General features: G+C 39.0%; 1 protein-coding gene and 1 long non-coding RNA gene across 2 annotated transcripts; both read left to right on the top strand.

Annotated features, from left to right (window-relative positions):
* Window positions 1-10,265: 10,265 nt before the first annotated feature.
* On the top strand, window positions 10,266-13,681 carry LOC104108838 (red chlorophyll catabolite reductase, chloroplastic). The gene is made up of 2 exons (XM_009617967.4): window positions 10,266-10,701; window positions 12,946-13,681. Exons 1-2 carry the CDS (start codon window positions 10,363-10,365, stop codon window positions 13,555-13,557), a joined length of 951 nt encoding a protein of 316 aa, XP_009616262.1. The 5' UTR covers window positions 10,266-10,362; the 3' UTR covers window positions 13,558-13,681.
* On the top strand, window positions 10,708-12,615 carry LOC138899405 (uncharacterized). Its single transcript, XR_011410952.1, has 2 exons — window positions 10,708-11,523; window positions 12,334-12,615. It is a non-coding gene; the product is annotated as an uncharacterized lncRNA (long non-coding RNA).
* Window positions 13,682-14,796: the final 1,115 nt, after the last annotated feature.

The raw sequence follows: 14,796 nt of genomic DNA, 5'->3' as shown, positions 1-14,796 counted from the left end.
AAAAGAACTCTTATTGAAATCGAGTACGTCATCGGGGGTATGGACCCTTTTTATGGACGGGGCTTCGAACGTGAAGGGGTCCGGTCTAGGCATCATTTTAAAGCCACCCACGGGTAACACTATTAGGCAATCTATCAAAACTACTAGGTTGACTAATAACGAGGCCGAATATGAGGCCATGATTGCAAGTATCGAGCTAGCTAAAACCTTGGGAGCAGAAGTCATTAAAGCCAAGTGTGACTCTTTGCTGGTGGTAAATCAAGTAAACAAAACCTTCGAAGTTCGAGAAGATAGAATGCAAAGGTATTTGGACAAACTGCAAGTCACTTTGCACCATTTCAAAGAATAGACTTTATAACATGTTCCACGAGAACAAAACAGTGAGGTCGATGCACTTGCAAATTTGGGATCATCGGTCGAGGAAGGAGAGATAAGCTCGGGGATTGTCGTTCAACTCTCGAGATCCGTGATCGAAGAAGGTCATGCCGAGATAAATTCTACAAGCTTAACCTGGGATTGGAGGAATAAGTATATTGAATACTTAAAGAATGGAAAGCTCCCATCGGACCCTAAAAATTCAAGGGCCCTATGAACCAAAGCTGCTCGATTCACATTAACTGCAGATGGAACGTTATACCGAAGGACATTCGATGGACCATTGGCAGTATGCTTAGGTTCAGGAGACACCGACTACGTCCTACATGAGGTGCACAAGGGCACTTGTGGAAATCACTCTGGTGCCGATTCATTAGTCCGAAAAATAATCAGGGCAGGATATTATTGGATCGATATAGACAAAGATGCAAAGGTGTTTGTTCGAAAATGTGAAAAATGTCAAAGGTTTGCACCAATGATCCATCAGCCCGGAGAGAAACTTCACTCAGTCCTATCCCCATGGCCATTCATGAAATGGGGAATGGATATTGTCGGCCCTCTGCCATCGGCCCTAAGTAAAGCTAATTCATTTTGTTTATGACTGACTATTTATCTAAATGGGTTGAAGCACAGGCGTTCGTAAAAGTAAGAGAGAAAGAGGTTATAGACATTATCTAGGATCATATCGTATGTCGATTCAGGATACCCGCCGAAATAGTGTGTGACAATGGGAAACAGTTTGTCGGCAGCAATGTGACGAAATTCCTCGAAGACCACAAAATAAAAAGGATATTATCAACACCGTATCACCCCAGTGGGAACGGATCAGCCGAATCAATGAACAAAACTATCATTCAAAACCTAAAGAAAAGGTTGAACGACGCTAAGGGAAAATGGAGAGAAATCCTACCCGAAGTTCTTTGGGCATATCGAACAACATCAAAATCTAGTACGGGGGCAACCCTGTTCTCCTTAGTATATGGCTCCGAAGCCTTGATTCCAGTCGGGGAACCTAGTGCCAGGTTTCGATATACAATAGAAGAGTCAAATAACGAGGCCATGAACACTAGCCTCGAATTATCAGATGAAAAATGAGAAGTTGCTCTCGTCCAATTGGCCGCCCAAAAGCAGCGAATCGAAAGATACTATAATCGAAGAACCAAGCTTCGCCATTTTAAACTCGGGGACTTATGCTAAGGACAGTCACCCTCAGTACCCGAAATCCAAACGAAGGAAAACTAGATCCAAACTGGGAAGGACCGTATCAGGTTCTCAAAAACGTCGGAAAAGGGTCCTACAAGCTAGGTATTATAAACGGAAAACAACTATCAAGCAATTGGAATGTGTCACACCTAAAATGATACTACTGCTAAGGTACGGCCCTCCCATATTCGTTTATATTTCGAAACTAACCCCTGTAGGAGTCCGATCAGGAGCTAGGATGGATCCTTCAATACAAAGCCCTAGGTCTCAAAGCACGCGTTGCACTCTTTTTTCTTTAGACCGGTTTTATCCAAAATGGATTTTTTGGCAAGGTTTTTAATGAGGCAACAATTGATCGTGCTAACTTAGAAATAATTCGACAGTATCCGAGGCCTATTTACAATCGACCTCGAATACTGGGGGGCATTAGCCCTCAAATATATCAAGTTCGATGCAAGAAAGTTACTTCATAACAACAGGGTTCCGATAGGAAAATTATAAGAGCCAAATGGTCAAAACGAACCATGCTCATGTAGTTGGCCCGAGCCCTGACACGAAACACGGACACATATATAATGACTTACAAAGAAAAATTTCTTCTTTACCGATATCTTATATCCAAGAAAGATTCTCCTATTTCGAGATTTATTATGCAAAAGGAAAATCAACGAGTTCGAGCAACACTCGCTCAACTATTAAGCCTATGGGCCACATTATTTCGAGTTCAAAATCACTCACTCGACTATTAAGCCTACGGGCTACATTACTTCGAGTTCGAAATCACTCACTCGACTATTAAGCCTACGGGCTATATTACTTCGAGTTCGAAATCACACACTCGACTGTTAAGCCTACGGGTCACATTACTTTGAGTTCGAAATCACTCACTCGATTATTAAGCCTACGGGCTACATTGCTTCAAGTTCGGAATCAATCACTCGACTGCTAAGCCTACGGGCTACATTACTTCTAGTTCGAAATCACTCACTCGACTATTAAGCCTACGGGCTACATTACTTTGAGTTCGAAATCACTCACTCGACTATAAGCCTAAGGGCTACATTACTTCGAGTTCAAAATCACTCACTCGACTATTAATCCTACATACTACATTACTTCGAGTTCGAAATCACTCACTTGACTATTAAGCCTGCGTGCCACATTACTTCGAGTTCGAAATCACTCACTCGATTATTAAGCCTACGGGCTACATTACTTCGAGTTCTAAATTACTCACTCGACTATTAAGCCTATGGGCCACATTAGTTCGAGTTCAAAATCACTCACTCGACTATCAAGCCTACGGGCTACATTACTTCGAGTTCGAAATCACTCACTCGACTATTAAGCCTACGGGCTATATTACGGGCTACATTGCTTCGAGTTCGAAATCACTCACTCGACTATTAAGCCTACGGGCTATATTACGGGCTACATTGCTTCGAGTTCGAAATCACTCACTCGACTATTAAGCCTACGAGCTATATTACGGGCTACATTGCTTCGAGTTCAAAATCACTCACTCGACTGCTAAGCCTACATGCTACATTACTTCGAGTTCAAAATCACTCACTTGACTATTAACCCTGCGAGCTACATTACTTCGAGTTCGAAATCACTCACTCGACTACTAAGCCTACGGGCTACAGTACTTCAAGTTCGAAATCACTAAGCCTACGGGCTACATCACTTCGAGTTCAAAAATGCTCACTCGGATATAAAGGCTACAAAGTTCAAATTCGATCAAATTGCCTAAAGCCTTATGAAAACATTCATAAGGCATGAATAAAACGAAATCTTCACAAGACAGAAAATATAACAGAGGCAAGATAGGAAAAGAAAAGATATTTGTATATATTTACAGGATTGTTTGCAACATCCGAAATAGAAACTAAGGGACTAAGTTTCTTGGTTATCCCCGGGGGTGGTCTCTTCTCCATCAGGCTCCTCCCCGCTCTCGGACCCGCTCTTGCTCCCATCATCATCATCATCATCATCATCAGAAGCCAAGGCTTCAGCATCAGCTTCGAGCTCCTTAGCCCTTTTTATCTCTTCAGTGAGGTCGAAACCTCGAGCGTGGATCTCATAGAGGGTCTCCTTCCTAGATCGGAACTTAGCAAGCTCAGCAACCCAATGTGCTCGAGTATTAGCGGTCTCGACTGCCTCTCTTACTTGTACCTGAGCAGCTTCAGCATTGGCCCGATAAACAGCCACGAATGCATCTGCATCGGCCATTGCCTTTTCGGCGTCGGATTCGGCCTTAGCGAGTTTAGAGGCCAACCGAGCCTCGAGATCCTCTATTCTTCTTACTTGAACCGAGCTTTTCTCCTTCAGAATTTGAAGCTGGTTTTCGGCCGATGACAATTGGGCTAGAGCAGCCTCTTTCTCTACAGCAAAGTGGTCCATACCTTCTTTCCACTTCAAGGACTCCGCTTTTATCACATCAACCTCCTCACGAAGTTTCCCGATCATCTTAATTTTCTGTTGCAGCTGTGAGACCGAACAATTAGCCATCGTTCCGGTATCGAGCCCATAGGCTTTTAAAAGTATCATTACCTGCTCAGACAAATCGGTCTGATCTTGGTGAGCCTTGGCCAACTTAGCTCGAAGATCTTTTATTTCCTCTCCCCTTTTCCCTAAGAGGAGTTTAAGGGAGTTCCTGTCCTCCGTGACCCGTTGATGATCGGTCTTGAACCGATGCAGCTCGGCTCGAGACCGAGAACATGCTTCTCGATGAACCGCCACGGCCTGCGAAGAAGGAAGAAAAAAAGTTAGGAAAGAATAGCAAAACATGAAAAATAATATCAACAAAGACAGTTAAGAGCTTACCCGATTCAGAGCTATTTGCACTTCACAGAGAAGGCCCGACACATCAGTAGGTCCAGCAGCGTCCTCGACCCCGGTAAACAGATCACGGAAAGGGTCCTCCCCTTTATGAGACCGACTCATCTCGAGGGCTCCCAAAGCTTGGGTTTACCGAATAGCCCCTTCGAAAAAGGCAGGGAGAGTGGGCGAATCTCCAATTACTATTACCCCAGGCGACTCGCTTGGGGCGTTCTCCTCAGTTTGGAGAGCTTCAGGACCGACCCCTTCCAATGTACCCACCGTTTGTTGACTTTTGTAGGAAGCATCCTTGATCTCTAATGACTCGAGGAATTTGCCTGAACCTTCCTCCGATATCTCCTCGGTTCGGGGCAGAGCCTTATGAATCACCGTCGATTCAGCCGCCTTTGGGGCATCGGTGCTTTTCTTCAATCGGGACATCAGCGCAGACCCGTCGTCTTCTTTTTCTTCTTAGTCTTCATCTCTTAGACGTAGAACTGATTCTACGGTCAAAGGAATGGTATTCTTCTTTGGCTTACGAGCTGTCCTCTTCTTCGATTTTGGATCTTCAGGAACGAAGGCCCTTTTCCTCTTATTATCCTTCACCGATTTTGGAACAGATGCCGAAGCCTCTTCCTCGATGGATGAGGGCCTCAAAACCTCATCTTTTCCCACACCTACATACGGAAAAATTTATTGAAGTATATGGAAGGCATCACGTTCGAACTTCCAAAAATACGAGAAAAGGGCTTACCATGATTTTTGGCCTCCCATCGGCCCTTTGACAAATCACGCCATGAGCGCTCGACGTATGTGGAGGTCGAAGCCAGATCTCGTACCCAGTTCTTGAGATCGGGAACTGCACCGGGCATCCAGGGAACCGTTGCATCACAAAAAGTGGGATATTGGTGAGAAAAGAAATGAAAGGGCAACATAGAAGGAAATAACAGCAGAATTACACTTATGCTTCATGTTCCACTCCTCGGGGAAGGCATCTTTTCAGTCGGAATCAAGTCCGAAGTCCTTACTCGAACGAACCTGCCCATCCAGCCTCGATCCCTGTCCTTGTCTATGCTCGAGAACATAGCCTTGGTAGCTTGACGCTGAAGTTTTATTAACTCTCCTCGAAAAAGGTGAGGACGGTACAAACGGATGAGATGGTCGAGGGTGAACGGCATCCCCTCGATTTTATTCACAAAGTATTGGATCAAAATAACGATCCACCAAAAAGAAGGATGGACCTGGCCTAGGGTTATTTGGTATTGACGACAGAAGTCAACAATAACAGAGTCGAGGGGACCTAACGTGAAAGGGTAAGTATACACACTTAAAATCCCTTTCACGTAAGTGGTGATATCTTCGTCAGAAGAAGGGATTATTATTTCTTTGTTCTCCCAATTGTAATCTTTCTTTAGTTGTTTGAGGTGCCTCTCGGTTATCGAACACATGTACCTCGATACTGGATCACATCAGCCGGGAACCGACGAGCCTTTATCGACCTTAAAATCAGATGTAAGAATACACGCCCTAGGAACGCACTCCTCAGGCCGTGGCTCTACTGGTGTTTTGTTGGCAGCAGACTGTGAAGATGAAGCTTTCTCTTTCTGAGGAATGGTTTGTGATATTTTCGCCATTTTCGAATTTAAAGGTTGAGAATAGAAGAAAGTGACAAAGATTTGGTAGTTTTGAATAAGGACTTTTGCAGAGAGGAATCACAAATTTGTGAATAAACTCAGAGGGTACGAAAAAGAATTTGGAAAATTTGGAAGATTGAAGATGTAAAAGTGATAAATGGTAAAAGGAAGGGCTATTTATAGATTAAAGCAATGGCGGTTCAATATCAGTGGTGGCCGACCACCGTCTGACATGCATTAAATGCCTTGAAAAACTAAACCGACGGGACAGCTATCACGTGCGTCATAATCGAGTCCAATGTGAAAGTCAGCTTATATCTGATCGAGCCGTTGTGAAATCATATCGTTTCTCGCTACATCTTTCTCAAGAAATGAGAGGACTATCTGTATACGATAAAGACCAGTTAGTCCTTCGTACGAATTGGTTTAAAAGGTAATACATTGGATCGGAGAAGCTTCTTCATAGTATCAGGTTGAGGTCCGAAGTCAGGTCACCAAGCTTCGAGCCGGAAGGACCGATCAATGTCGAGCTCGATGTTATTATCAAGCTCGAATCCAAGTCGAACTATGATACAAAGTAAAGTTATCGAGCTTATGATTCATATAACGACCAACACTAACCCCGAATCAATACAGGGATCCAAGTCAGAATCGAGCTCGAGTCAAGATCGAGAGCTCGAGTCAAGACTGAAAACTCGAGCTAATATCGAGCTCACAGACAAGAGCCGTTGTAATCCCACTAGAGGACAGAATCCTGGCAGGAATTATGGAAAAGTTGATTTATCATGGGTCTCCCACTGTATATTTTTAATTATATCTAAAAGTAGGATCCTCCACTATAAAGAAGATGGCTACGTTTCTATAAAGGGGATTTCTTTGCTTACATTGTAACTTAAGCACCATATACTCCTATATTGAAGAGTTATTCTTTTAAGCTTCATAAATTGATTCATCTTGCTTAGTCCTAAAAATCATCTTCTTTCCAACCGAGCTTATTTTGTATTCTTTGCAATCCGTATTTGATATTTCTATTTATCCTTACGATTTGTATTAATCTATACCACATATCCTTAGAACTACGTACAAATTTAACTCTATCCGTTTTTCAGGTAAACAAAAATAGCAAACTGAATCGAAGAAGCAGTACGCGACGCGAGCTTTGAAGCTCGCTATAGTGGTTGTGTCGCACAGCATACCGCAAGGTGGAGTGCGCGGCAGAGCAGGCTAGGCGCGGTCTGTCGCGAGGCGACGCGTGTTTTGGGTTTTAGGCTTATTTTGTCTCCTTTTTGATTTTGGACTTGGTTATTTCGTCTAGGCCTTTTTTCTACACATATAAATAGTCATTAAACACCATTTTGAGGGGGAGACCGACATTATATCGGAGATTCAACCTAAGAAGGCAAGAACACACTAGGAGCAAGGTGGAGAATTAATCTACTAGTTTTTCACTTCCTTCTTCCTATTTCCATTATTGGTTATAAATTCTAGTATTGTAGTTATGCATACTATTATGAATAGCTAATTTGTTATCTAGGGTTTTGATGGAACCTATTGGAGGATGATTTTCCTGTTACGTTAATATATATTTACTGTAGCTTTTTCTCTATTTGTTCAACTACGTTTATATTGTGGTTGGTTGAAGAGCTCTCAATCAACTATGCCTATTTAGTGTGTATTACTCGGGAGAGAGTGCATATTTAGGTAGTTGTTTAATAACATCACTCCTAACGTATATGAGGGATGAATACAGAGGGTTTAAAGGTGGGATTAGGGATAATAAAATCTTGGTGCGATCCGAGTGAGCCGTACTTAATGCCAGCTATCGTAATTCAGGAGAATATGTCTAGTAAATTGTAGTAGTTACTCGGGAGAGAATTACGACACTCAGAGCGCTCATGATAGATAGAGAATATTTAGGCGAAATTATAGAAGACGTAGCGGGAAGGATTCCGACAATTGGAAAAATCATAACTCTAGACCTCCTTAATCTTGTCTTCAATCCTTATCCTTGTTAATTGATAGTTTTACTGCTTTCTAGTATTTGTTATTTAATTAGATAAAAATAAATATTATAATCTTTATAATTAGGAAATTGTTTGGACTTGTGTTTCTTAGCGATATTGAACAACTGTAGCTAAGCCTTAGTTCTCTGTGGGATTCGACTCCGGACTTGTAAATCGGATTATATTTGCAACGATCGCTTAGTCCTTTTTATAAGGCATAGTTGGGCGTGATCAAATATTAAGTGTATAGTTAGAAATAATTAACAAATTTAATCTTGAATTCGTAATGTGACAATTATTTCGAGACAATTTCTTTGAGTTAAAGCGACAGTTAAAATAGGACCGAGTGAACAAACGATAGGAAAATAAATATTCATACTCAGTGCTTATATCAAACAAATAATTTAGTTTTAATAAGTTATAAACTAAAGTAATTCATCATTTCATATTAATACTTTAATCGACACGAAATATTATTATCAAACATTAAGATTAATACGGCTGAATTTGAATACACATCTGAATATCAAGATGTGCATTAATATTAAAACATCTGATCTGAATACGCACCTGAATATTAAGATGTGTATTAAGATCTGAATAACAAATGATTAAGATTGTTTGTTTTTTAACATATAAATATATAAAACTTATCTTTATTTGAAAACTAATAAACATAAAATTCAAATAAAATAATAATTAATCTAATATTCTTTTAGTAAAATATATATTTCTTAAAATATGGTAGTTAGTGATAGTAATGGCTAAGGTAGTGCTCGTGAATGCCGACTAGAGGCGGTGGTTGATGGTGGTAGTTCTAGCTAGTAGCTAGTGATGATTGGTAATAGGGGTGGCAAAATGGTTAAAAGAAAACAGTTAACCACCCATATTATCTACTAAAAATGGGTTGGATAATGAACTTTTTAAAAACGGGTCAAATATGGATAAAGAACCATATTATCCATTTAAAAAATTGATAACCAATGGATAACTAATAAGTTTAACTTTTACCTTTGTAAAGCCTCAAATTGGGGGTTCCTCAAGTTTGTGAGACTAGGAATCTCCCAAAAGTGATCATATTCAAAAAGTCATGGATAATATGGTTACTCATATTATCCGCCGATTAACCAATTTTTATCTGTATTAAATATGGATCGGGTCGGATAATATCTATTTTTTCATTACACGTTTTGACTCGTCCCATATCCGATCTGACCCGCCCTTTTGCCACCCCTAATTGGTAGTAATAGCGACTATGATTGATGATGGTGGTGGTGGGTAATAATAACTAATAATGGTGGGTGGTGATGGTGGTTGTGGTTGTGACTGAGGAAGATAGTGATAGTTTATAATGGAGGGCAATGCCGGGCTACCGGCTATGGTTGTTGATGGTGATGGGATGGTTAGTTGTGGTAGTTGAGGTGGATGTGTATGTGGTTGTGGTTCAGAATGATGGTGGTGGGGGTAGTGGGGATGGTAGGTGGTGGTTGTCGATAATGGTGGCGGTTATGGTTGAGAATAATGGTGGTGGTGATTGAGTATGGTGATGGTGGGTGGCATGGTGGTAGTTGATAATGATAGGCGATGACAACAATTAATAATGAATGTAGATGATAACATCTTAATGAAATTAAGTCTTTATTATATATCTTAATCTTACATACCTATTCAGACTCAATAAGCGGTTGTGAAGTTAAAAAAAAAAAACTTAATGACCAAGATCTAAATGATCAAGCTTCATATCCTGTTTGGCCAAATTTCTAAAATATGTTTATTTTGAAAAGTGCTTTTCAAAAAAATACTTTCGGTGAGAATCAGTTTGTGTTTGGCTAATTAATTTGAAAAGCACTTTTGAGCAACAATTAGTGTTTGACCAAGTTTTTGAAAACTACTTCTAAGTGTATTTTTATCAAAAGTGATTCTCAGAAAAGTACTTTCGGAGAGAAACTACATTTTTCTACTTCTCAAAATCTGTTTCTACTTCTTCTCAAAAACACTTTTTTTCCTTCTAAAAGCTTGGTCAAACATCTCAATTTTTGGCCAAAAGTACTTTTGGCCAAAAAAAAACTTGGCGTACTTTTGGCAAAAAAAAAAACTTGGCCAAACATGCTATCAAACTTTAAAAATAAATATACAAAATCTGAATATTTAAGATTAAAATCTTGATTAATTGCAAACAAATGATACCATAAATACGTTGGGAGTGCATACAAGTAATTCCCAAGTGGAATGGGACTTGAGGACAGAACAAAAGTCCCACACGTCACGTTCCTCATTTTTATTTGAACAAAAGAAAAAGCTGTGAACAATATGGCAGTTTTGCTATGGCTATTTCTATATGCTCTATCCAATTATTCACTTCAAGTCACACACTACCATTACTCCCTTCTTCTTCTCGCTCTGTTTTCGTGAGAAAACGTTTCTCTTGTTCATCCTCAAAATACATGGAACAGCAGAATGAAAATCAGTCAAAATTCAAGGAATTTCCTTATGTGTCTGTCCCACATAGGGAGTTAATGGTGGAACTTGTATCGACTGTGGAGAATCGGCTTGGAACATCTCTTCTTCCTTGTAATCTGCCTTGTAATGTGCAGTACTTTGAGAATCAGACTGCTACTGCCCATGCTTCTCTCTATGTCAGATCTGGCCACTCCTCTTCCCAGGTACCCCTAAATTGCCTATAAAGTGGTGTCGTTAAGTTAACTGAAACATATGTGAATACTACTTTATTAAAAACCACAGTTTATCTTGCCGTGTTTTTGGTTGAGTACCCAGTTTAAGACAAAATAACTTAGAATTTTTGGTTTTAGACATGGCTGAGTGTATTCTAAATTAATAATTTGAATATATTCAATGGATTTCTTAACACAAATACAAGGTTTGGTTCAAAGCTCTGTGCGGCTGAACCCGTAACCCAAACTCAAACTTACGGTAGCGGAGCTAGCCTTTCGGTTGTGGGCTCGGCCGGTAAATTTGGTCCCAACCATGTATTGTCTTAAGAAATTCATTGAATTATATACAAATTATTAATTTAGAACAGAGTAGCTTAAAAAACTAGAATTCTGAACCCGGACTCCGCCTCCGTTAACTTAGGCCCTGTGCCATGATATTTTTTTATGGCTATAAGAGCATGTCATTAAGGATCAAACGCACAGTTTAAAGAAAGAATTTTCAAATATAGAAAAGTGACCTTCATTTTTAAACAGAAAGGAAAGAATGCCATGTAAAATGGAAGGAGATGGAATATTACATTCACTATTCCTTTTGTAAAGACTAAGTGTGGATTTAGTATAGATTTAATTATACTTATAAATGTTGTTGAGGATATCTTGGAAGGACAATAAGCAAAATGGACTTGAACAGCATCCACAGAATTGGTCCTGTTCTTTTTGGAGGATGGTTGAGACTTGATCGAATAAATTGTTCTTCTCAGCATTTCCCTTGATCATGATGTTGCTTCCAGTAGAATGTAGCACGGCTCCTATGTGAGAACAAATCCTCCTCTCTTTCACTGTTAAATTTACATCGCGAAGATAACAAAGAAAAAAGAGAATCTTCTGGACCTCTTTGCTTTGTTATATTTTCCGCATGATGTTATGCATTTGAGATATATTACGATAATGATCGATAAATCTCATTCTTGTATAAGTATAGAACTCTAATCTTCTAACTTTAGTTGGTTTGGCTTAATTCAGAGGATTTAAAACCATGCCAAATTGTGCTTATGTAAGTGTGAGCTTTCTTATTCATTATGCTAATTTAATTTCAGTCGTTTAGGAGTAAGAACACAAATTCAAAAGCCAAGTGCAAGTTTAAGAAGAGCAGCAAATATAGTTTTGTTATCTCCACGCCTTTGTCTATATACGAGGATCATATTGAACATAAGTATGGATTTTGTCTACCTGAACATGATTGGTTCTTCCTCTATAATTAAAGTTACATAAGGTGTTTGTTAAATTTGTCGAATTTTGCGTTGTCCTCTGTGATAAGGTGAATTCGAGCAATTCTCTGTTTACCAGTAAATAGGAACAGTTTAAGAGTTCTTCAAGGTTCAATTTATATTGGACATGCCCCTATGTTTGGAGATGAAAAAATATCCTTCTAACTCTACAATTTGTACTTTAATGGGCTATTAGCATTCAAAATCGATATAATCAATATGGTTATACTTGGTGTGGACGCTGTCCTCGCTGGACTTGTTTTTAGAATTATCCATGTGCATAGTTTGTAACTTTCATGGGCTGGTGTAGAGTTGCTTTTTCTTGATATATATTCTTGTTGATGTTATACATCAGGACTACAAGAGCAGGTGGAGAATGTAAACAGGAAGTCTTAAAGAGCATCAAGTTAGTTCCACTTAAGGCTTAAGGAAGTAAATTTGACCACAATCTGATCTTCCTATGCTTATTCATTCCTGAATTTTGATCTGGTGTCTACTCATAAGTTCTTATTCCGTTATTTACCAGTTTACTCAATAGTTTCGTTGACTGCTCTACAGTTCTTCATTAGGTCTTCTTTCTCTTTGTGATTTGATATTTTGTTTCTAGCACGTGTTTAATATAAGATACTTTTGGGAACACGCAGTAAATGATTTTAACTTTTACATAAGTTGAGAAGTCGTCTAATAAAGCAGTTCTTGTCATTCTTGCATCCGATGTTTATTAAAAGCTATCGCTTTGTCGCTTCATTGCTTGATGTGTTTTTTAAAAGCTATTGCTTCGTCGCTTGAAGCGATTCGAAGCGAGGGGTTATTGCTTCTGGCAAGCAATGCGCTTCAGAGGAGTGTGCGGTTAAAAAAAGTGAAGGCGAAATTATCCAAAGCATTAAAGCTCCATGAATGTTGTCGCTTTTTACTAGCATCAAGAATACATGCAAAGTCAACATTTTGCCTTTCTAATGTGTGACAGGTTGATTTCATACTCGGTAGTTGGGTTCACTGCAACTTGCCCACGGGTGGAGCCTTGAATATTACAAGCCTCTCCGCCTATTTGAGACCTTCAACTGATGCACCAAACTTCTTAATCGAAGTCATCCGCAGCAGTCCAACATCTCTCATCCTCATTCTTGATCTACCTCCACGAAAGGACCTCGTCCAATATCCTGATTACCTTAAGACATTTTACGAGGAAACGCAATTAGGCAATCAGAGACAACTTCTCGAGAAGCTACCAGAGGTGAAGCCTTATTTCTCGTCGTCTCTATATATTCGAGCTCTTGTCTCTCCATCAGCTATCTTGGTTTCTATAGAAACCGAAGCTTCTCAGGCTGTTCGAATCGATGAGATTATTAAGGATCACATAAGTCCTGTTGCTAAGGTAATGTTGGAGACATGGTTGGATCTTTGTGCTTGTGCTGAGAAAAAATTGACAGAGGATGAAAGTACAGCTTTGGCAAAGAGGGATAAAATAATTAAGAATAAGACTATTGAGATAGATCTTGAATCAAGCTTCCCTAGGCTTTTTGGTCAAGAAGTAGCAAACAAGGTTTTAGGAGTACTAAGGGAAATCTACAATGCTTGAATCTCTTAATTATGCAGCTGTTGATTAATACTGAAAGGTAATTATTGTATGTAATCTTGTTAATTCTTCAACTATTAGAAAAGGCAAATTGGGAGTAATTATAAAAGTTGCATTCTTCTGCTCCTCCCTAGATTGTTTTTCATGCTGTGTATTGATGATGCTCTTCCAACGGTTGAGTCTTACTTCTGCAGCCGTTGTCTTGATTAAGAATATCTGAATGTGATAATTGTATTATTCTTTTTAATAGTAGTTTAAACTGCAATGCATTAATTGAATGCATATGAGTGTAATTATAGTAAGTTGTCTTCCTCTGTTTGGCTCTTCGCTGGTTCATGCTTTGTATCTATGGAAATGACATATGACTTCCGGAAATGTCAGCACATAAATCTTTTTCTTTCTTCAACCTATTCGAAAAAAGAAGGAATATTTTATCTATTATTTCAAGAAAGATGGGTTTTACCTTGAGACATTTGTTTTTTGTGCAAATGTAGTACTCATTAGGTTAAAATATGTGGGCTAAAACTCAGCCCAGTGATGGGACAGTTGTTCCATGTATAGTCCAAAATGTTCTTGCAACTTTGCCAGTTCCAAAAATGCTTTGTTTCTTAGATGGTCATTTATTTCCTTTTATGTGAGATTAAACTTATTAAACTCAAGGAAATTAGTGATTTTCTTGTTGCTTAGCACAGAAAAGATGAATTCTATAGTTATTTGATACCAAATGATTTGGAGGATATCTAGGAAATAACTTGAAATTTATTAATGGAAAAACCGAATAATTTAGTAGAAGGTGATGTTTTCTCTTCATACATAACCTTGAGGAAATCATGTAAGTCAATCAAAGTATTCAAGAAAGAAGAAAGGCAACGATACGTTAAATCCTGATATAATAAACAGTTTCCCAATTGGATAAAATTCAGGATTTAGGCACAAAAAAGAAAAACTACTTCAGTTTCAGAATCAGAAAGCATAAACATTTCTAAGTTCGGATTGAAGAGTAAAGTTAACAAGGGTGGTAACTGGTTGTGGAGTGGTAAATATTTTTTCATTCTTAATAAGAGATTACGGGTTTGATCCCTGTGTAAGGAATCACTTTTGTTAGGGATCATTTTACCTCCAATGTAAGACTTTTCGGTGCCAATTCGAATTCCCAATAAAAATACCAAACACCGGCTAAAAAATCAACAAAATAGAAAAGTTGTGACAGTTAAATTATTTGGAGAAGCCAATTAATGAATC

Source organism: Nicotiana tomentosiformis, chromosome 9 (assembly GCF_000390325.3).
Source record: "Nicotiana tomentosiformis chromosome 9, ASM39032v3, whole genome shotgun sequence".
Classification (NCBI taxonomy): Eukaryota; Viridiplantae; Streptophyta; class Magnoliopsida; order Solanales; family Solanaceae; genus Nicotiana; species Nicotiana tomentosiformis.
Note: the sequence above shows the minus strand (reverse complement) of the source record. Positions and strands in the feature narration are given on the sequence as shown.